The following is a 14,488-nucleotide window of genomic DNA, read 5'->3' as shown; positions in this document are numbered from 1 at the left end:
CCTCCAAAGTTCAGTGCTAGCGAAAAAAGCCTTAGTATTAAATTTCTCTTTTTTTTTGAGAATTTTTCTCTAGGCAGAAGTGCTAAAATAATTAAAAATCAAGAAACTGCTTTAAACCTAAATGCCTTAAGTGCTAATTTTTTTTTTTTTTTTTAAAGCTTTGGCCTCAATGGAAATTTGGCCTTAATTTGTCCTTACATGCATTTTGGTCAGTGTGATACCACACCATGTTTAGGGCTCCGTGTGAGTTTGAGGAAAGCTGCAGAATTCAAGGCGTCTGCTGTCCACCTGTGCAATGTGTGTGCCATGGATTTAACAGTTAGGACTGCACAGTTTGCCTTTCAGGAGCAAGGCGTTCAAGACCTGCAGGCTCTGCCAGTTCCTGGCTGAGTAGCCTTGAATAAGTCACATAACCTTTTAAACATTAACAACTCTTGGCAGGATGGTTTTGGGACAGAAATAAACTAATGAGTCTGTAGCAAAATAGTTGTTGCTATACTTTACTGTTATTTGTAATGAAATGAATAGCCTCCACTGAGGATCCTGGAATGCATCTTACATTGTCCCGGCGTGGGCCACTATTTGTTCTGCTTGCTGTTTGTGAGATGAGTTTCACATTCAAACTTTCCTTCCGCAAAGATACTCCGCACTCAAACACATCATCTTCCCATCCGGCTGTTCCTGCCTTCCCGTGTCGGTCTCCAGTTGACCAGTAGGTCTGGTCCAGTCTGTGGTTCCTTCCCCAGCCTTTGACTGGAAACTGTTAAGACGGTGACACTTTCGCTCCTCTTCACAGGGTCTGACGAAGTGAGCCAGAGTGAGCGGCACAGACTCTTGTCTGGGTCTGGCTTCTCAAGACCTTGAACTTGGGGAACTCCCACCAGGGCCTCACCTTCCCTTCTGTTCAACAAATGGGAGCCCTGCTCTTTATCCTCTTAGTGTTCCTCCCTAGTCTCCATTTGTATTCTGGCTGTCTGGGTTTTATTTCCCACTTCTGGCATTCACTCCTGCAAAATCCGACTCAGCTGGCCGCCCACAGTACGGTGCCAGAGCTCTCCTGTAACCTTCCTCGGCCTCACACGTGCTGTGAGAGGTTTGCCTTTTCAGGCAGGTGAGGCACAGGTGAGAACTACTTATGTGCGCCATCCGACCTGCATCACAGATGCAACTCCCGATTCCTGGGGCAAGGCAAACAACCACATTCCAGTAAAGGCATTTTCATTTTATTTCAAAATTATTTACAATTGACCCTTCATAGATGCTTTATGTTAAAAGCCTTTTAGGTGAAACCTGAAGAAATTCTGTGGGTAGGGAGCTAGGAAGAGGAGTGGTGACAGGCTCCTTAGGGGTTGTGCAAAGGGGTGGATGTAATGCAGGAGTAGTGGTCTGAGCCTGGTGGCCTAAAGATAATGAAAAGGTGCCTTGCCAGGCCCTCTTGTGTCCATGGCCAGCTGGGCAAGGAGACTGCAGGATGGCAATATATGCTAAAAACTCACCATTTACACTTCTGGGTCTAAGATGCCCAGCACTGAAGGCTGACACTGTTCCTACCAGAGAAAAGCAGGTGGGGAGGGGGTAGCTGTAGGGTTATCTGCAAGAACACATGCATGGCTGAGCCTCAGACCGGATCAGGCCAGGCAAGGGGTGTGTCAGGTCAGTAATACGTTACTGAAAGAGGCATCTCTAGCTCCAAGTCCTTCCACATGCTGTGGCCCTCCTGTCTGCAATGCCTGTTTCGGTTTGGTGGGGCAGGGACGCACAATATCAAGGGGGTGCCAAGAATGTCTGAGGACTCTTGCTTCTGGGTGGGTGCCAGCCTTCCCCATTGACTGAGAGAAATTTGAGAAGACCACTTAGAATCTAAGGTCTGTCTCAAAATGACCAGTATTCACTTCACCTTGCATTGCAAAAACAGTGGACTGAAAGTTCCATGACTGAAAGTAGTGGTTATTTTAACCCTTTGTGGGTCTGAGAACTTTGAGAATCTTAGGAAAGCTTTAACTCTGGAAAGCACACACAAAAACATACACTAAATTCAGACAGTTTTAAGGGTTTTATAGACCCTATGAAGTCCAACTATGGACCTTTTGGGGTAACAGACCCCAAGTTTAGGACCCCTGAGTTAAAGGTTCCTATGGGTAAGCATTTTCTTTTGACATGCAAATAACCCAGAGGAATTATCAGTTTCTCCCCTGCCCCATGTGATTAACTGAGTGGGTGAGGGGAGGGAGCTAGCCTTTTGAAGAAGTGGAGGGAAGTTTGCATTGTACACCACAGGGAAAAGTTTGGAAATGGTTCGAAGATTCATCTGGTACCACTGGACCACTGGGTACTGACCAAAGGGCACCCAAAGCATGGGAGATAGATCAGAAAGGCAGACAGGATTTCTGAAGACAAACCACACTTTCAAATTTTCCCTAAGGCTTGCTATAGTTCCTGATCAGAACTGAACAGTTCCTCGAAGTAGGTACTGTACTGTATGTGCAGCCATTCTGCCATCTCGTGGTTATTTTTAGAATTGCACCGGCCCCTATGTGCCGGAGGAAAAAAACCAGAGATCCGGCAGGTTCTGGGACTAAAGTACACTTAGCTGACCTGCTGGGGTATATAGTAAGAAGTCAGAGAAATAGATGAAAAATAAAGGCGATTCTTCAACATTCCTATGTAATGCACACCGAAGTCCTCATGGATCCTTCTCGGCAGACCTGGGCACTCTTTGGTTTGTCATGGCTAAACTCATTTTCACAGCTTAGAATTTTTCCATTTAAGTGTTTTTTTTTTCTTTGATATGCACTTAAATCCTGAAGTTCCATCTTTGGCTCCCAACTGGGTTTCTTTGCTCCCTGCTCCTCTTCCAGAGCAGATTTATTGGTCCATTAATGACTATGAACTGGGAGCCAAAACAGATGTGTCCCTGGGAAAAACAATGAGTTGAGGTCCCATCTCACATTCTTTTCATTCCAGCTGAGGCATACTTCCCCAGGCTGCTGAAACTCTTATCTCACAGGAAACCAGTCACTCACGTCTTCTGTGCCGTAACATCAATCACAGGCCAACACAGCTGAGTCCCGTGCTCCAAAGTTCTGGAGGAATTCCGGGTCCACCCCCGAACTAATCTTTATACCTGCTATTCCAGCCTGCTATGTGTCCATCTGCTGGTGGCACCTTCTGAACTAAGGTAGGTGTGAAATAGGGTATAAAGTTACCATTTTAAATGGAGGAAAGAATGGTGAATTCTAGGACATGGGTCTCCTAAACACGGACGATCCCAAAGAACAAAGAACATAGTGGTCTCAGAGTGGTATTGTCAGCTTGGGGTTATCTCTTTTCTAGTCTCAGACTGTGCTAAGGACAAGACCATTTCTAGCATTTCTGTAAGAGGCACCTTCTTCTGTTATGGCCATGGCAAGGTTCTGAGTCAAACTGGAGGCAACAAGGGAAAAATCTGCCAAACTGACAGCTCGGGTTGCAAAGGTGGAGAGGAAGGCAGAATGCTGTCACCCACGGGAGGCCTTGGGGGCAAGCAGATGATGGGAGGGCAGATCCTCCCCCAAAGCCCTGGATCTCACACACTAATGAATGCTGTCTTTGCCTGTCATGTGATCAGAGGTGTTAAATTGGAGTTTTCTTCGGAGGTTTTCTCTCCCTCTGCTGACCTCTTCCTTTTTCGAGCACCTGCAAAGCAAAACACAGTTTGTAAGTATCAATCTGTAGGACTCAGAGGATATTCATACCCTCTCAGTGGTCTGAGCTTTCTTTAAAAAAGAAGCAGAAATGGAGACAAAGCCCTTGGCCATTTGACTGGAAATCATATGCATCGTAACCTGGTGCTGCTACCAGTAAAAAACTGGAAGGAGTAGGATGCAACTTTTGCATAATGTGACATCTCTGAAAAGGCACAAACACAGGCTAGTGCCTGCCACAGAACCTCCTGGAGGGGATTAAATAAAACCCTGTAAGGCCTTAGGATTATGTGTTCCCTCACCTGATGGCCCCAGCCCTACTCAAAGCAAGACACTGTCTGAGGGAGGAAGACTAGTTATTGATGTCCCATGAGCCAGGGTTGGTAAGGCAGAGCTGGCAGCCACTCCTAGACACTCTAGCTCTGAAACAACCTCCCTCTGCATTGAGGCGGGTGGGGATAGTTACATAATTGTTCTCAAGGATTGGAAGAGTCGTCTGTCTCCAGCTCGGCTATTAGGAAATTTCACCTTATTCTCTGCCACTGGCTTCCATCTATGGAGGACTTCTATGAAGTCTCCTAGACACACAAAAATCTGTTTAAAGGACTAGATAGTAAATATTACGGGTTTTACAGGCCATATGGTCTTTATCACAACTGCTTGACTTTGTCATAGTGCGCAGAGATAACAAATTAATTTGTGATCCAGTAAGTCTTTATAAAATAGGTGGAGGAAGGAGGTCACAATTTAATCCATGAGCATGGTCTAGACTTCTGTCCTAGAGAACCAAATGAATGGGGAAGATTCCCACACTATCAAGGGTATAGCACTGGCCCAAGCCTGATTGTATATTTATACCACTGTACCTCATTAGGATTCCCAAAAGGAGTCGGTGGTTCCTGCTCTGGGAAAATGATCCTAACGTGCTTTCCCTGCGCTATGGCTTGTGTCTAGATGTCCCCCCAAAGCTTCATGTGGTCAAGGTGGGGATTTTATTTCAGAAGTGGCTGGATCTACAGTGTGTGATGCTGGAATTGATTCATGGTACACTGGTACTAGGCTCAAGGGTATGAGTGCTACCCGCCCTAAGTAGTCTGAGAAGATAAAAGGGGCAGAAACATGCTATGAAGATGTCTTGTTGCTTTGCTACCTTTGGTCCGCCATGAACGGTTGCCCCTCTCTCAGGTGCCAACCTGCCTTGGAGCTAACCGATTATGGACTAAAATCTCTACAAACTGTGAGCTAAATAAACCTTTCCTCCTTTATCTCTGGGTGTCAAGTATTTGTCTCAGCAATGAGAGAAATAAGTAAGACCCCCTAGTAACCACCAGGGTGGCTTACATCTGGGTGAGGAGCTACTCACTCAAGGTTCTCAGCAACTTCTTGCCCACGGTTTCCTCAAAGTCACTGCTGCAAGGACTGGTCTCTGTGTCCAGGGTGATATTACAACATTCATTATCTGATGCTGAGAAAAAGGAGAATGAACTTAAGTCTTTTCAACCTCCACGTCCAGGGATGAAGGCAGGGTATTCTGGGTGATATCCTCAGCAGGTGAAGGTTCAAGGCTAAGAGCCAAGACAGGGTGCGTGTGACAGGGAAAGATCCCCAGGAGGGTGCTGGTTCTTAGTTAGCAAGAAGCATTTTAGGGCCACAAAAGGAACAGTGAGACAAGGGAAGAAAAGCAGGAACCCATTAGTCCATGCAAAGTCACAAATAATTCCCTCTCCTCAAACACTGGTAAGAGGGAAGAGAATGTTACGTTTTCCTCCCTGTATCTTTGCTGGACAAAGAGTACATCTGATGACAGATGGTGACATCTACATCCTCCTTCTTCTATTTGCACAAAAACTGGAAAAGGGCAGGGCTCCGTGATAACTGAGCACATCGCAGGGCACAGCGATATTTATCAGGACCCAGTGAGGAATCCAGAAAGCTACAGCATCTCAGAGCCAGGAAGGGGCCCAAAGCCCACCACCAGCGCAGTAAGGACTTAGCTGGGGAGGTGAAGTGGTGTGCTGAAAGCTGCACTGCACCGTAGGAGGCCTGGCCTGCTTCTAATGCATAGCTGAACATGAGCAAAGTGTTTCCCTTCTCCCAAACCTCATGGGTCCTGTGGGTCACAGGAGCAGGGTGGAATACGAAGACTGCTCCTCTTCCCCACTTCCTACTTCTCTGCTACATTCTGAGGCTACATGCCTTAGCTACTAAATTTGGTTCTGGGTGGGGCGAAGAGAACGTGAGTGCTAAATTCAGTTCCTGGAGTGGTGACTATGTATGTCCCAGATTTTTCAGGTTAGCTGCACATTCAAACATGTTGTCTCACTAAAAATCTATGAGCCTTTTCAGGTCACTGCTGCTAGACCTGAAGGGTCTCTTACTACGGATTGAATCACTGGTTTGGGGACTAGGGGGAGGGGTGCTGAGAGCTTGAGGAAATACACCTCAGTGAGACAAGCACAAAGCTCAGGACCACTGGGACACTGGGAGCTTGAAGGAGCCCCACTATTAAGGCAGACATGCTCGATGTCTTAAGGGTGGTGCTATGATGTAACCCCTCAAGATATGACAAATATACTACCTTTGGTCTCTGGGTCCCCACGGAAGGAAGATCCCTGCCAATAAGGGTGATGGCTGACATCGTTTCCTAACTTGCAAGGTAGGTCTGATGATAATTACCTAATATTAAAGAGCATGGTACCAAACGCTGCTGGTGTGTTATCCCATCTGTATTCAAAGCTACTTTATGAGATAGCTGCTGCAATTTACATCCATGAAGATAAGAAAACGGAATCTAAGGTTAAGTAACTTGTCTAAAATTGCATGGTTCCTAAATGTAGGAGTTAGGTTCTGAATCAAGGCAGGGTTATACCTCCCAATACTGCACCATGCAGCTCTCCTGGGAGAATGAATTAGACAGCTCCTCATGCACAGCAGGTGCTCTGAGACTGTCAGTGGTTCTCCCTGGCGGCATAGGGAGGTGGGAAGGCTGACGAAGGGGCTGGGGTCCCAGGGCTCCCCATCCCCCAGCTTGTCCCCGTTTGCTCTGGTAACCCTCCCTTGCTCCTTGGGTGCCCCCTGACCTGCTGCTGTGGGAACAGCCGAAGGGGACAGTGAGCGCTGCTGTGTCTTGTGTGCCTCGAAGTCGGTCCTTTCTTCCTGGGTGAAGGCCATGTCCTCCATCCTCAGATATACCACCTCCCCAGGGCTTCTCAGACCCTCTGAATGGCTGCCTGGGGGCGGGACAGTGCACATATCACCTCTCTGCCTCGGAGGAAGAGACCTGGGGCTCTGTGCAGCCCCAGATGGCAGCCCTGGCACAGCTGGGTGAGGGAGGCAGGGCCATCCTCATCCCGTGCAGCCCAGCCCATCCACCCACTAACGTACACGGCAGGCTGGTCCTGTTGTTCAGTAACATGAGGGCAGCGTCATCCTTGGGAGTCTGGGGTGTGCCCCGAGTCACGGGAGCTTTGGTGGAGTCACCGTCAGTGAAGGTCTCCATGTCAGGGGACTGGGGCGAGCTGTCCATATGGCAGGCGGTGAGTGCGTTCTGGTACTGCTGTCGTGTGACCTGGAAGGAAGTGGGCAGAAGCTCAGCAGAGCTAGATGGAGCCCTCTCCGGATGTAGCGGCATTCCGGAACTGACCTCCTGAGGTGCTTTGGAACCCTGGGCTCTAAGGCTTGGGCTCTGTTAGCCGGCACTCTTACCAGCTGTATTAGCTCAGCAGCTGAGTAGCAGTGAAGGTCCCTTTGCCTGTTGGTCACCAGTTGCTACCGTTCATTTTTATTAGCTCCAGACTTCATATGCCCCTGGAGGAGCCTGTCTGAGTCCATTTTGTATTATTATAACAAAAGAAAACTACTTTGTAAAGGAAAGAGGTTTATTTGGCTCAAGAGCCTGGTGGCTAGAAAGTGCAAATAGTCCTGGTATCTAATGAGAGCCTCCTGGCTATGTCACAACTAGGCAGAAAGGGAAATGGTCAAGTGCAGAAAGGAGCCAAGCACATAGGTGGTCTTGCTTTATAACAACCCTGCTCTCAAAGGAACTAATCCAATCCTGGAAGAACTACGTTAATCCTTTCCAAGGGTGATGCCTTCATGACTGAATCGTGTTCCACTAGGTGTTACTTGTTAAAGGCCCACCTCCTCTCACTAATGTTACACTAACGTTACTAATTTCCCACACACAAACCTCTGGGAGACCTACTTGAACCATATCCAAATCATAGCCCACAGATTACGGAAAATGGTCCTATATTAGTGATCCTCAGTTCTCAACATCAGAAGTACCTGAAGGGCTTATGAAAATGAGATTGCTGGTCCATACTTCCAAAATTTTCTGATTTACTAGATTTGGGGTAGAAACAGGATTTGCGTGTCTAGCAAGTTTCATGTAACGCTAATGCTGCTGCTCTGTAGATTACACTTTAAGAACCACTGTCTCTCTGAAACCTAGTTAAAAACCAGACAGAGGTCCCACTGAGATTTTTTGTTCTTTCTCTATAAAGGATTTTAAAGGGCAAAGCACAATGTCAACGACTGGTTTTGGTATTTTTTAGGTCAAAATTACACGATCTGTAGTTAATGGCATGGCCATGGGTCTCAACTTAGCATTTGTCCAGTCTTTAATAGTTCTTGTGGAGAATATCTGATTTTTGCAGTGCCCCTCTGCTGGAAAATAAAAAAACAGGTTCCAAAATTTCCCCCTAAAGTGGAAAATTTAGCCACAACACTAAAAGAAAATAAAATTTCTTTTTCTTTTTTTTTGTGATACCAGGGATCAAACTCAGGTCCTTGCGCTTGTGAGGTAGGTCAACAAACCACTGAGCTAAATCCCTGGCCCAAGAAAATTTCTTAAATGTTACATGGTAAGCCCAACAAAGCAGTAGCTTTTACAGTAGTTACATTCTTTAAAATAGTTTTAGATTTAGGGCCAGGGATTTAGCTCAGTGGTTCTGCTGCCTGCCTCATAAGTGCCAGGTCCTGAGTTTGATCCCCAGTACAAAACACCACCACCACCACCACCAACAACAAAGTTTTAGATTTGTCTTCTAGTTTAGTCAAAGGAGGCCAAGTGATCCTTCACCTAGAAAATACACTGCCTGCTCAAGACCAACCAAGGTGCAAGTCCTGGTTTTGCCACTTTCAAACTGGGTAATCCTAGCCAAATCATTAGCCTCTCTGAGCTTGTAAAAGAGACCCAGGGATAATAAGACAATGCAGGTGAATACATTATACAATTGATAGTGATGATTGGTTTAAAATATGTCCACAGACAGGTTTCACAATTTGACTTTACAATGGGCATACATCTAACAGATGGGTTCCATTTACTATATTAACTCTAAGTTGTCTATAGCATGACATGAGGTGGCATGTGTCCCTTCCGTTACTTTATGTGTCTCAGCATTGCTTTCACATTGTTCTCTTCTAATTCTTTTAAATCATAAACTGCTGCTATGCCAATGTTGTCACCTTGAAACAAACTGGACAAAGTACCACTCTGGAACATGTATTCAGGGACACAACCTCTGCTCTGCTTCTCTGAGCTGTATTTCTGGGTTCATGTCCTATTTCTTGTCAGTACCTGCCCCATGTTCAGCAGCTATGACAACTTTTAAAAAATAAAAATGAACATATATTTCAGAAAAACATAAAAAGCAAAACAATGAAAGGTAATGTGTCATTATGCCATTAATATATCTAACATCTTTAAATGGCTCCTATATTCAAGAAACTCAGTAATCACTATTATATTCAATCTATAAACACTTTCTAGAGATAAATATTCTATAAAATATTTTGCACCCGAGAAAACTGAAATACAGAGCATTTTATAGTTTATAAGTAAACAGTTTATCAATCATAAAGCTAATAAGAAAACTAAATTCATCTGATTTCACACCTAAGCTCATAAACTTCATCTTACTTCTGATTACTTATATTTTCAATACATGTTAAGTGAAGAAGAATATTTCTACTGTACTTCTAGATATCATGAATCATTGAAGAAAAAACATTATTCAAGAAAAAGATTTGGAAACAATTGTAGCACATAAAAACATATTTCACTAACCAAACACATGGTTATGAAATCTAAATATGTTAAAGAATTAAATGTATAAATAAAACTATCAACTAACAATGTAACTGACAACATAAAGACTAACAACATAAAGAAAGCAAATAAGAGATAATTTATCAGCTAAAAATAAAGAAATACTTTATTATTTGTGCATGTTGGTAAACACTGAGGTTCATTTTGGTAAAATGATACATGCATCTAACGTATCTCGATCTCTTTCTATCCCAGTACCCTGCTCTTCCTTTCCCCTTCCTCTGACCTCTCTCCCAATTTCCAACATCTAACTCCCACTTCCCTGATACTTCTTTTTATCTAGCATGGTATTGTCAAATAGAAATAGAATGTGAGCCATATAGGCGATTTAAAACTTTTTAGTAGTCACATTCAAAAAAGGAAAGAGAAACAGGTGAAATAATTTCAATAACACATTCTATCTAACTCAGTGTATCCAAAATAATTTCCCTGCAACATGCAATCAATATAAAATTATTGAGGAATTTTGCATTAAAGCTTTGAAATCCATCATGTATTTTATACTTATAGCATATCAGTCTGGATGAGCTCCATTTTTCTCCTGTATTACAGGACAGCAAAAGTCCAGAAGGTCTGCTGCAGACCTAAGCTGCTCCGCCCAGTTTTGAGTGCCTGGCCTCGCACAGCCCAAAGTGCCTAGTACTCACTGTCACGGGACCGTGGGTACAGCCCAGTTACTCTTTCTTCAGCATCCTTTGACTGCATCATGTCTATTTGCCTTTCATATCTGTTTATGAGTATCCCCCCATGTGGCATTGCCTTAACTCCTCTCTGATTCTTTCCCAACTTTTAAACATCCGAACATTCTCCAACCAATATGGTGTCTTACAAATGCTACATAATTTCACAGTCAGTGACCAGCACTGATTGGTCACTGTTATTTAACATATGTTTCCTTTCTCTAACTAGGACTTAATCTATTTAAAAGGCAGATTATATATATCTTCAAGATATCTTTTCAAAAATAATGTTTTTATTTTCTCTTAATTTCTATAGAGAAAACCATTTCTTACCAAAAGCTTGAGTTGAACACCATCCTCTTACACCCCACCCCCACAACCCAATATAGAACCCAGGCCTTCACACCAAGCTACATACACCCCCAGATTTTTAATTTTGAGACAGGACCTTGCGAAGTTGCAATTTAGGGATTCTGCCACCAGATGGTGATGAGTATCTTGGTCAAGGATATACAATCCAGATTGTAAAATATATGCCAAATATTCTTAGTTTAACAGTGATGTGTACAGTATACATTTAAAAAAATAATACATATTCTTTGGTACCTTCACAATTTAACTTTTTTTTTTTTTTGTAGGGATAAAACCCAGGGCTCCCGGGCTTCTTAATTGCTATTAATTATGACTTGTTTATACCTTTCCCAGACAATCATTAGATGACCTCCCTCTCTCATTTTGTAATGTGTCTTGAAAACAAATTACTCTTGGACTTTAACACTTCTGGAGCTCAGTTTGTTAGACATGAACGGTCCTTGAGAAACCAGCAGCAGGGGCTTAGGCTTCTGAAAATGTTTTTCCACACACTCTTTTCTTTATTTCTCAAAATTCTCCTTGGATTAAAAAGGGGGTAGGGAAGGTGGTAAAAGAAGCAGATAACACAGCAGCCTAAACAATGGACTCAACAAGTCTATGAAGTCAGGAGAAGGTAATTTTCAACTTTAGTGTATGGCATAGTCTCATGAGAAAACCAGACTAAAACGAACATTTTGGTTAAAGCAGGAGTATCAACGCACCAAGTTCCCCTGGGTAGGACTACCCATTATAATCAAAGATTCAAGGGACTGAAAGCACAGGTTTAGAGAAGTTTTTGAATAATGCTTTAATTGGTTAGTCTTCTCAATATCAAAACATCTGGGTGGAAAAAGTGACCATTATTCTGTGCTGGCTGATGGTTCCGAACAAGGTCCTTTAATCTGAGAGAAGGACAAACACTTGCTCCTTAGAATGGACCTTGGATTTAAGGTTTCCAAGTCTTAGCACATTCTTCTTTGAGGAGCTGCCAAATCTACCTCATAAAAGTACTCACCAATCTATGCAAGCCTAATAATGTTTCCAAAAACTCTGGGCTCATTAAACCCTAAGAATTTCATTCACTTTTCCTTACATAGCAACAAATCAAGTCTTCACGTTGATTTTCTGAACTTATAAATGGTACTATGGACTGAATGCATCCCCTCAAAATCTCAAATGTTGAAACCTAATCCCCAGTGTGAGGATATTTGCAGGTGGGGCCTTCTGGAGTTGATGAGGTCTGAGGGTGCAGCATCATGGGTGTAAGGAGTGCTTTTATAAGAAAAGGACATAATTTCCTTTCTCTGCCCTCCACCATGTGACTGAACAATGAAAAGGACATCTGAAAACTGGGCACTAGCCCTCACCAGACACTGGATCTGCCAGCACCCTGACCTTGAACTTTCCAGACTCCAGACTGTGAGAAATAAGTGCTTGTTGTTTCAGCCACCCAGCCTATGGTAATTTGTTACAACAGCCCAAATGAAAAAGACCTGAGAAATGAACTTAACAAAAATTCCCAATGCACTTGAAATAGAATCCAAATTCCATATGCTGGCCTAAAGACCCCATATGGTACTCTCTGACGCTCCCTTCCCAGCTCACAGTGGCCCCTGTCTTTGTTCATTACGGGCTAGCACTCAGATCCTTGACCTACCATGCCCTTCCCCATCTCTGTTTCTTTCTAGAACATTCTCCCCACCTCCTTTTTCATGTTTCAGCAAAAAGTATCCTTTTCTCAGGCTCCTCTGATAGACATTTCAAAGGCAGTCTCTTGGCTTCCTCTATCCAATCACTCTTTATCATATGGCCCTTTTTATCCCAAGGCTCTTATCACTACTTGGACATATCTAGATTATTTATGTGTTTACTTGTTGTCGCCTTTCCCCCCTGTCAAGTAAGCTCTAGAAAGGCAGCAGCTTGCTCCCTTCACCCCAGTATCTTGTCAGTGGAATCACACACTCATATTATGACCCATCCTCCCTGTGCCAATCGTGTGCAATACTGCAAACTACTAAGATTTGGCACAGAAGATTTTCCCTTCTTCCATGTTTTTATCTACCTCTACTTCTGAGGAAGGTCAGCATTAGCAATGAAAGGGCTTCCAGGCTGAAAGGAGAAGAATCAGGGACTGTGGCTTTCTAAGGCTTAACCTCCCTGTCTGCCATGTTAGACTTGTTAAATGTCCAGGCACACAACCCTGTGACCGACTAAGGTTTGGTCAGTCCCTCGTAACTCTTCCCTTGCTCTGCTTGCCTACAACTCTTCCCAAAGCCTAGTGATTTCAGGGCTTGAGCTCTGGAACAGGCAGACTCAACTCTGAAGCTTGACTCCTTCACTTCCTAGCCATGTGATTTTACACTCTTCAAGCCTCAACCTCTCTATTGGAACAATGGGAAGGGGAGCAGTGCCTACTTCACAGGATGGCAAGAGACTACATGGATAATTCAGACAAAGGACTCAGTAAAGTTCCTTGCACAGAGCACTCTCACACAATAGTTATTATTCTAACCTATCCTTCAGGTTCTGTCTCTCCTGGTAGTAATTTGTCACGGATAATTCTTTCCTTGACTACTTTTATCGACTGACATTAGTTTTAGCTCAAGATGTTTGTAGAGTTCTGGGACAGAAAGCCAGCACACCCCACTGCAGATCACCAGGGCATGTGCTCTGGACATAAAGGAAGCACCTTTTCCCACATGTGATCTCAGTACATCTCTTATCACCCAGCCTGCAACTAGGATAACAGTTATCAAGTGCACTCCACGGTATTTTATTGGACTGGGATACTTGAGCTCTAGCCAAGATTTCAGGCCAAAGTTTGTTATGAATTGCTGAACAGTAGAAAACAAAACAATTAAAATAATAGTGGAGTGGGAGAAAAGGGAAAGCTTTTTAAAGGCTTCTGTGCAATGCCAATTCCAATGAAAGCTGTGAAGAAACAGCTCTCCACCTCTTTCCACTGAAAAATAAGGGGCAAGGCTGCCTCTCTCTGCAATCCTTTTTAGAGTGGTTCTCTTAATAGCTCAATTGTCTGACATTAAGGGAGTGTTAAGATTTTCTATACAAGACTTTCAGTTAGTACAAAGGCCCACTTGTGCTTTAGACTTTAAATGTTAAGGAACAAAATTATACTATTAGGCATAAAAATACTATTGTAAAATCACAGCATGGTTTCTTCTGTACACTTGGTTTATTAGTCATCTACAAATTGATCTTGATGGGCTGGAGATTTAGCTCAGTGATTCTGCTGCCTGCCTTGCAAGCACAAGGTCCAAAGTTCGATCCCGGTACAAAAAAAAAAAAAATTGATCTTGAAAATAAAATCAACCCATGCCAGTACCTATCCCAATGGTAGGGGATCCAGAGGAAATTCTGATAGAAATGTGTCACAGACTAGCTAATCTCCCAGTGCTTTCTGCCTCAGTTTCTCACATGAAAAACAGAGATCAAGAGACCTTGACAGCTACAGAATAATAATAAAGTTTACTGAAACAACAGAGCCTTTATAAAGCCCAGGAAAGTGACTACCCAGCACTACACTGGAACATGGGGGAAGGTGATGTAAACTATGACTAGGGTTAGGAGGTCTCCTGGTCCAGCTTCCCCAGCTAACTCTGCCCACTGGGAGGGAGGAGGGGCTGCTCCCGGGGGGGGGG

The 14,488-nt window shown here is 43.8% G+C and overlaps 1 protein-coding gene across 1 annotated transcript in view; it reads right to left on the bottom strand.

Annotated features, from left to right (window-relative positions):
• Window positions 1–488: 488 nt before the first annotated feature.
• The window catches only part of Cnnm1 (cyclin and CBS domain divalent metal cation transport mediator 1), a 64,341-nt gene continuing 50,341 nt past the window's right edge, over window positions 489–14,488 (bottom strand). The window contains exons 8-11 of the mRNA XM_033761314.1: window positions 7,068–7,251; window positions 6,764–6,913; window positions 5,047–5,148; window positions 489–3,675 (exon numbers count right to left, since the gene is read on the bottom strand). Of these exons, the coding sequence (XP_033617205.1) occupies window positions 3,596–3,675; window positions 5,047–5,148; window positions 6,764–6,913; window positions 7,068–7,251 (516 nt within the window). The 3' untranslated portion in view covers window positions 489–3,595. The remainder of the gene's footprint in view (window positions 3,676–5,046; window positions 5,149–6,763; window positions 6,914–7,067; window positions 7,252–14,488) is intronic.

This window comes from Fukomys damarensis, unplaced genomic scaffold (genome assembly GCF_012274545.1).
Source record: "Fukomys damarensis isolate Sample0158 unplaced genomic scaffold, DMR_v1.0_HiC HiC_scaffold_8, whole genome shotgun sequence".
In the NCBI taxonomy this organism is placed as follows: Eukaryota; Metazoa; Chordata; class Mammalia; order Rodentia; family Bathyergidae; genus Fukomys; species Fukomys damarensis.
The sequence above is the reverse complement of the archived record's forward strand: the minus strand, read 5'-3'. Positions and strand labels throughout refer to the sequence as shown.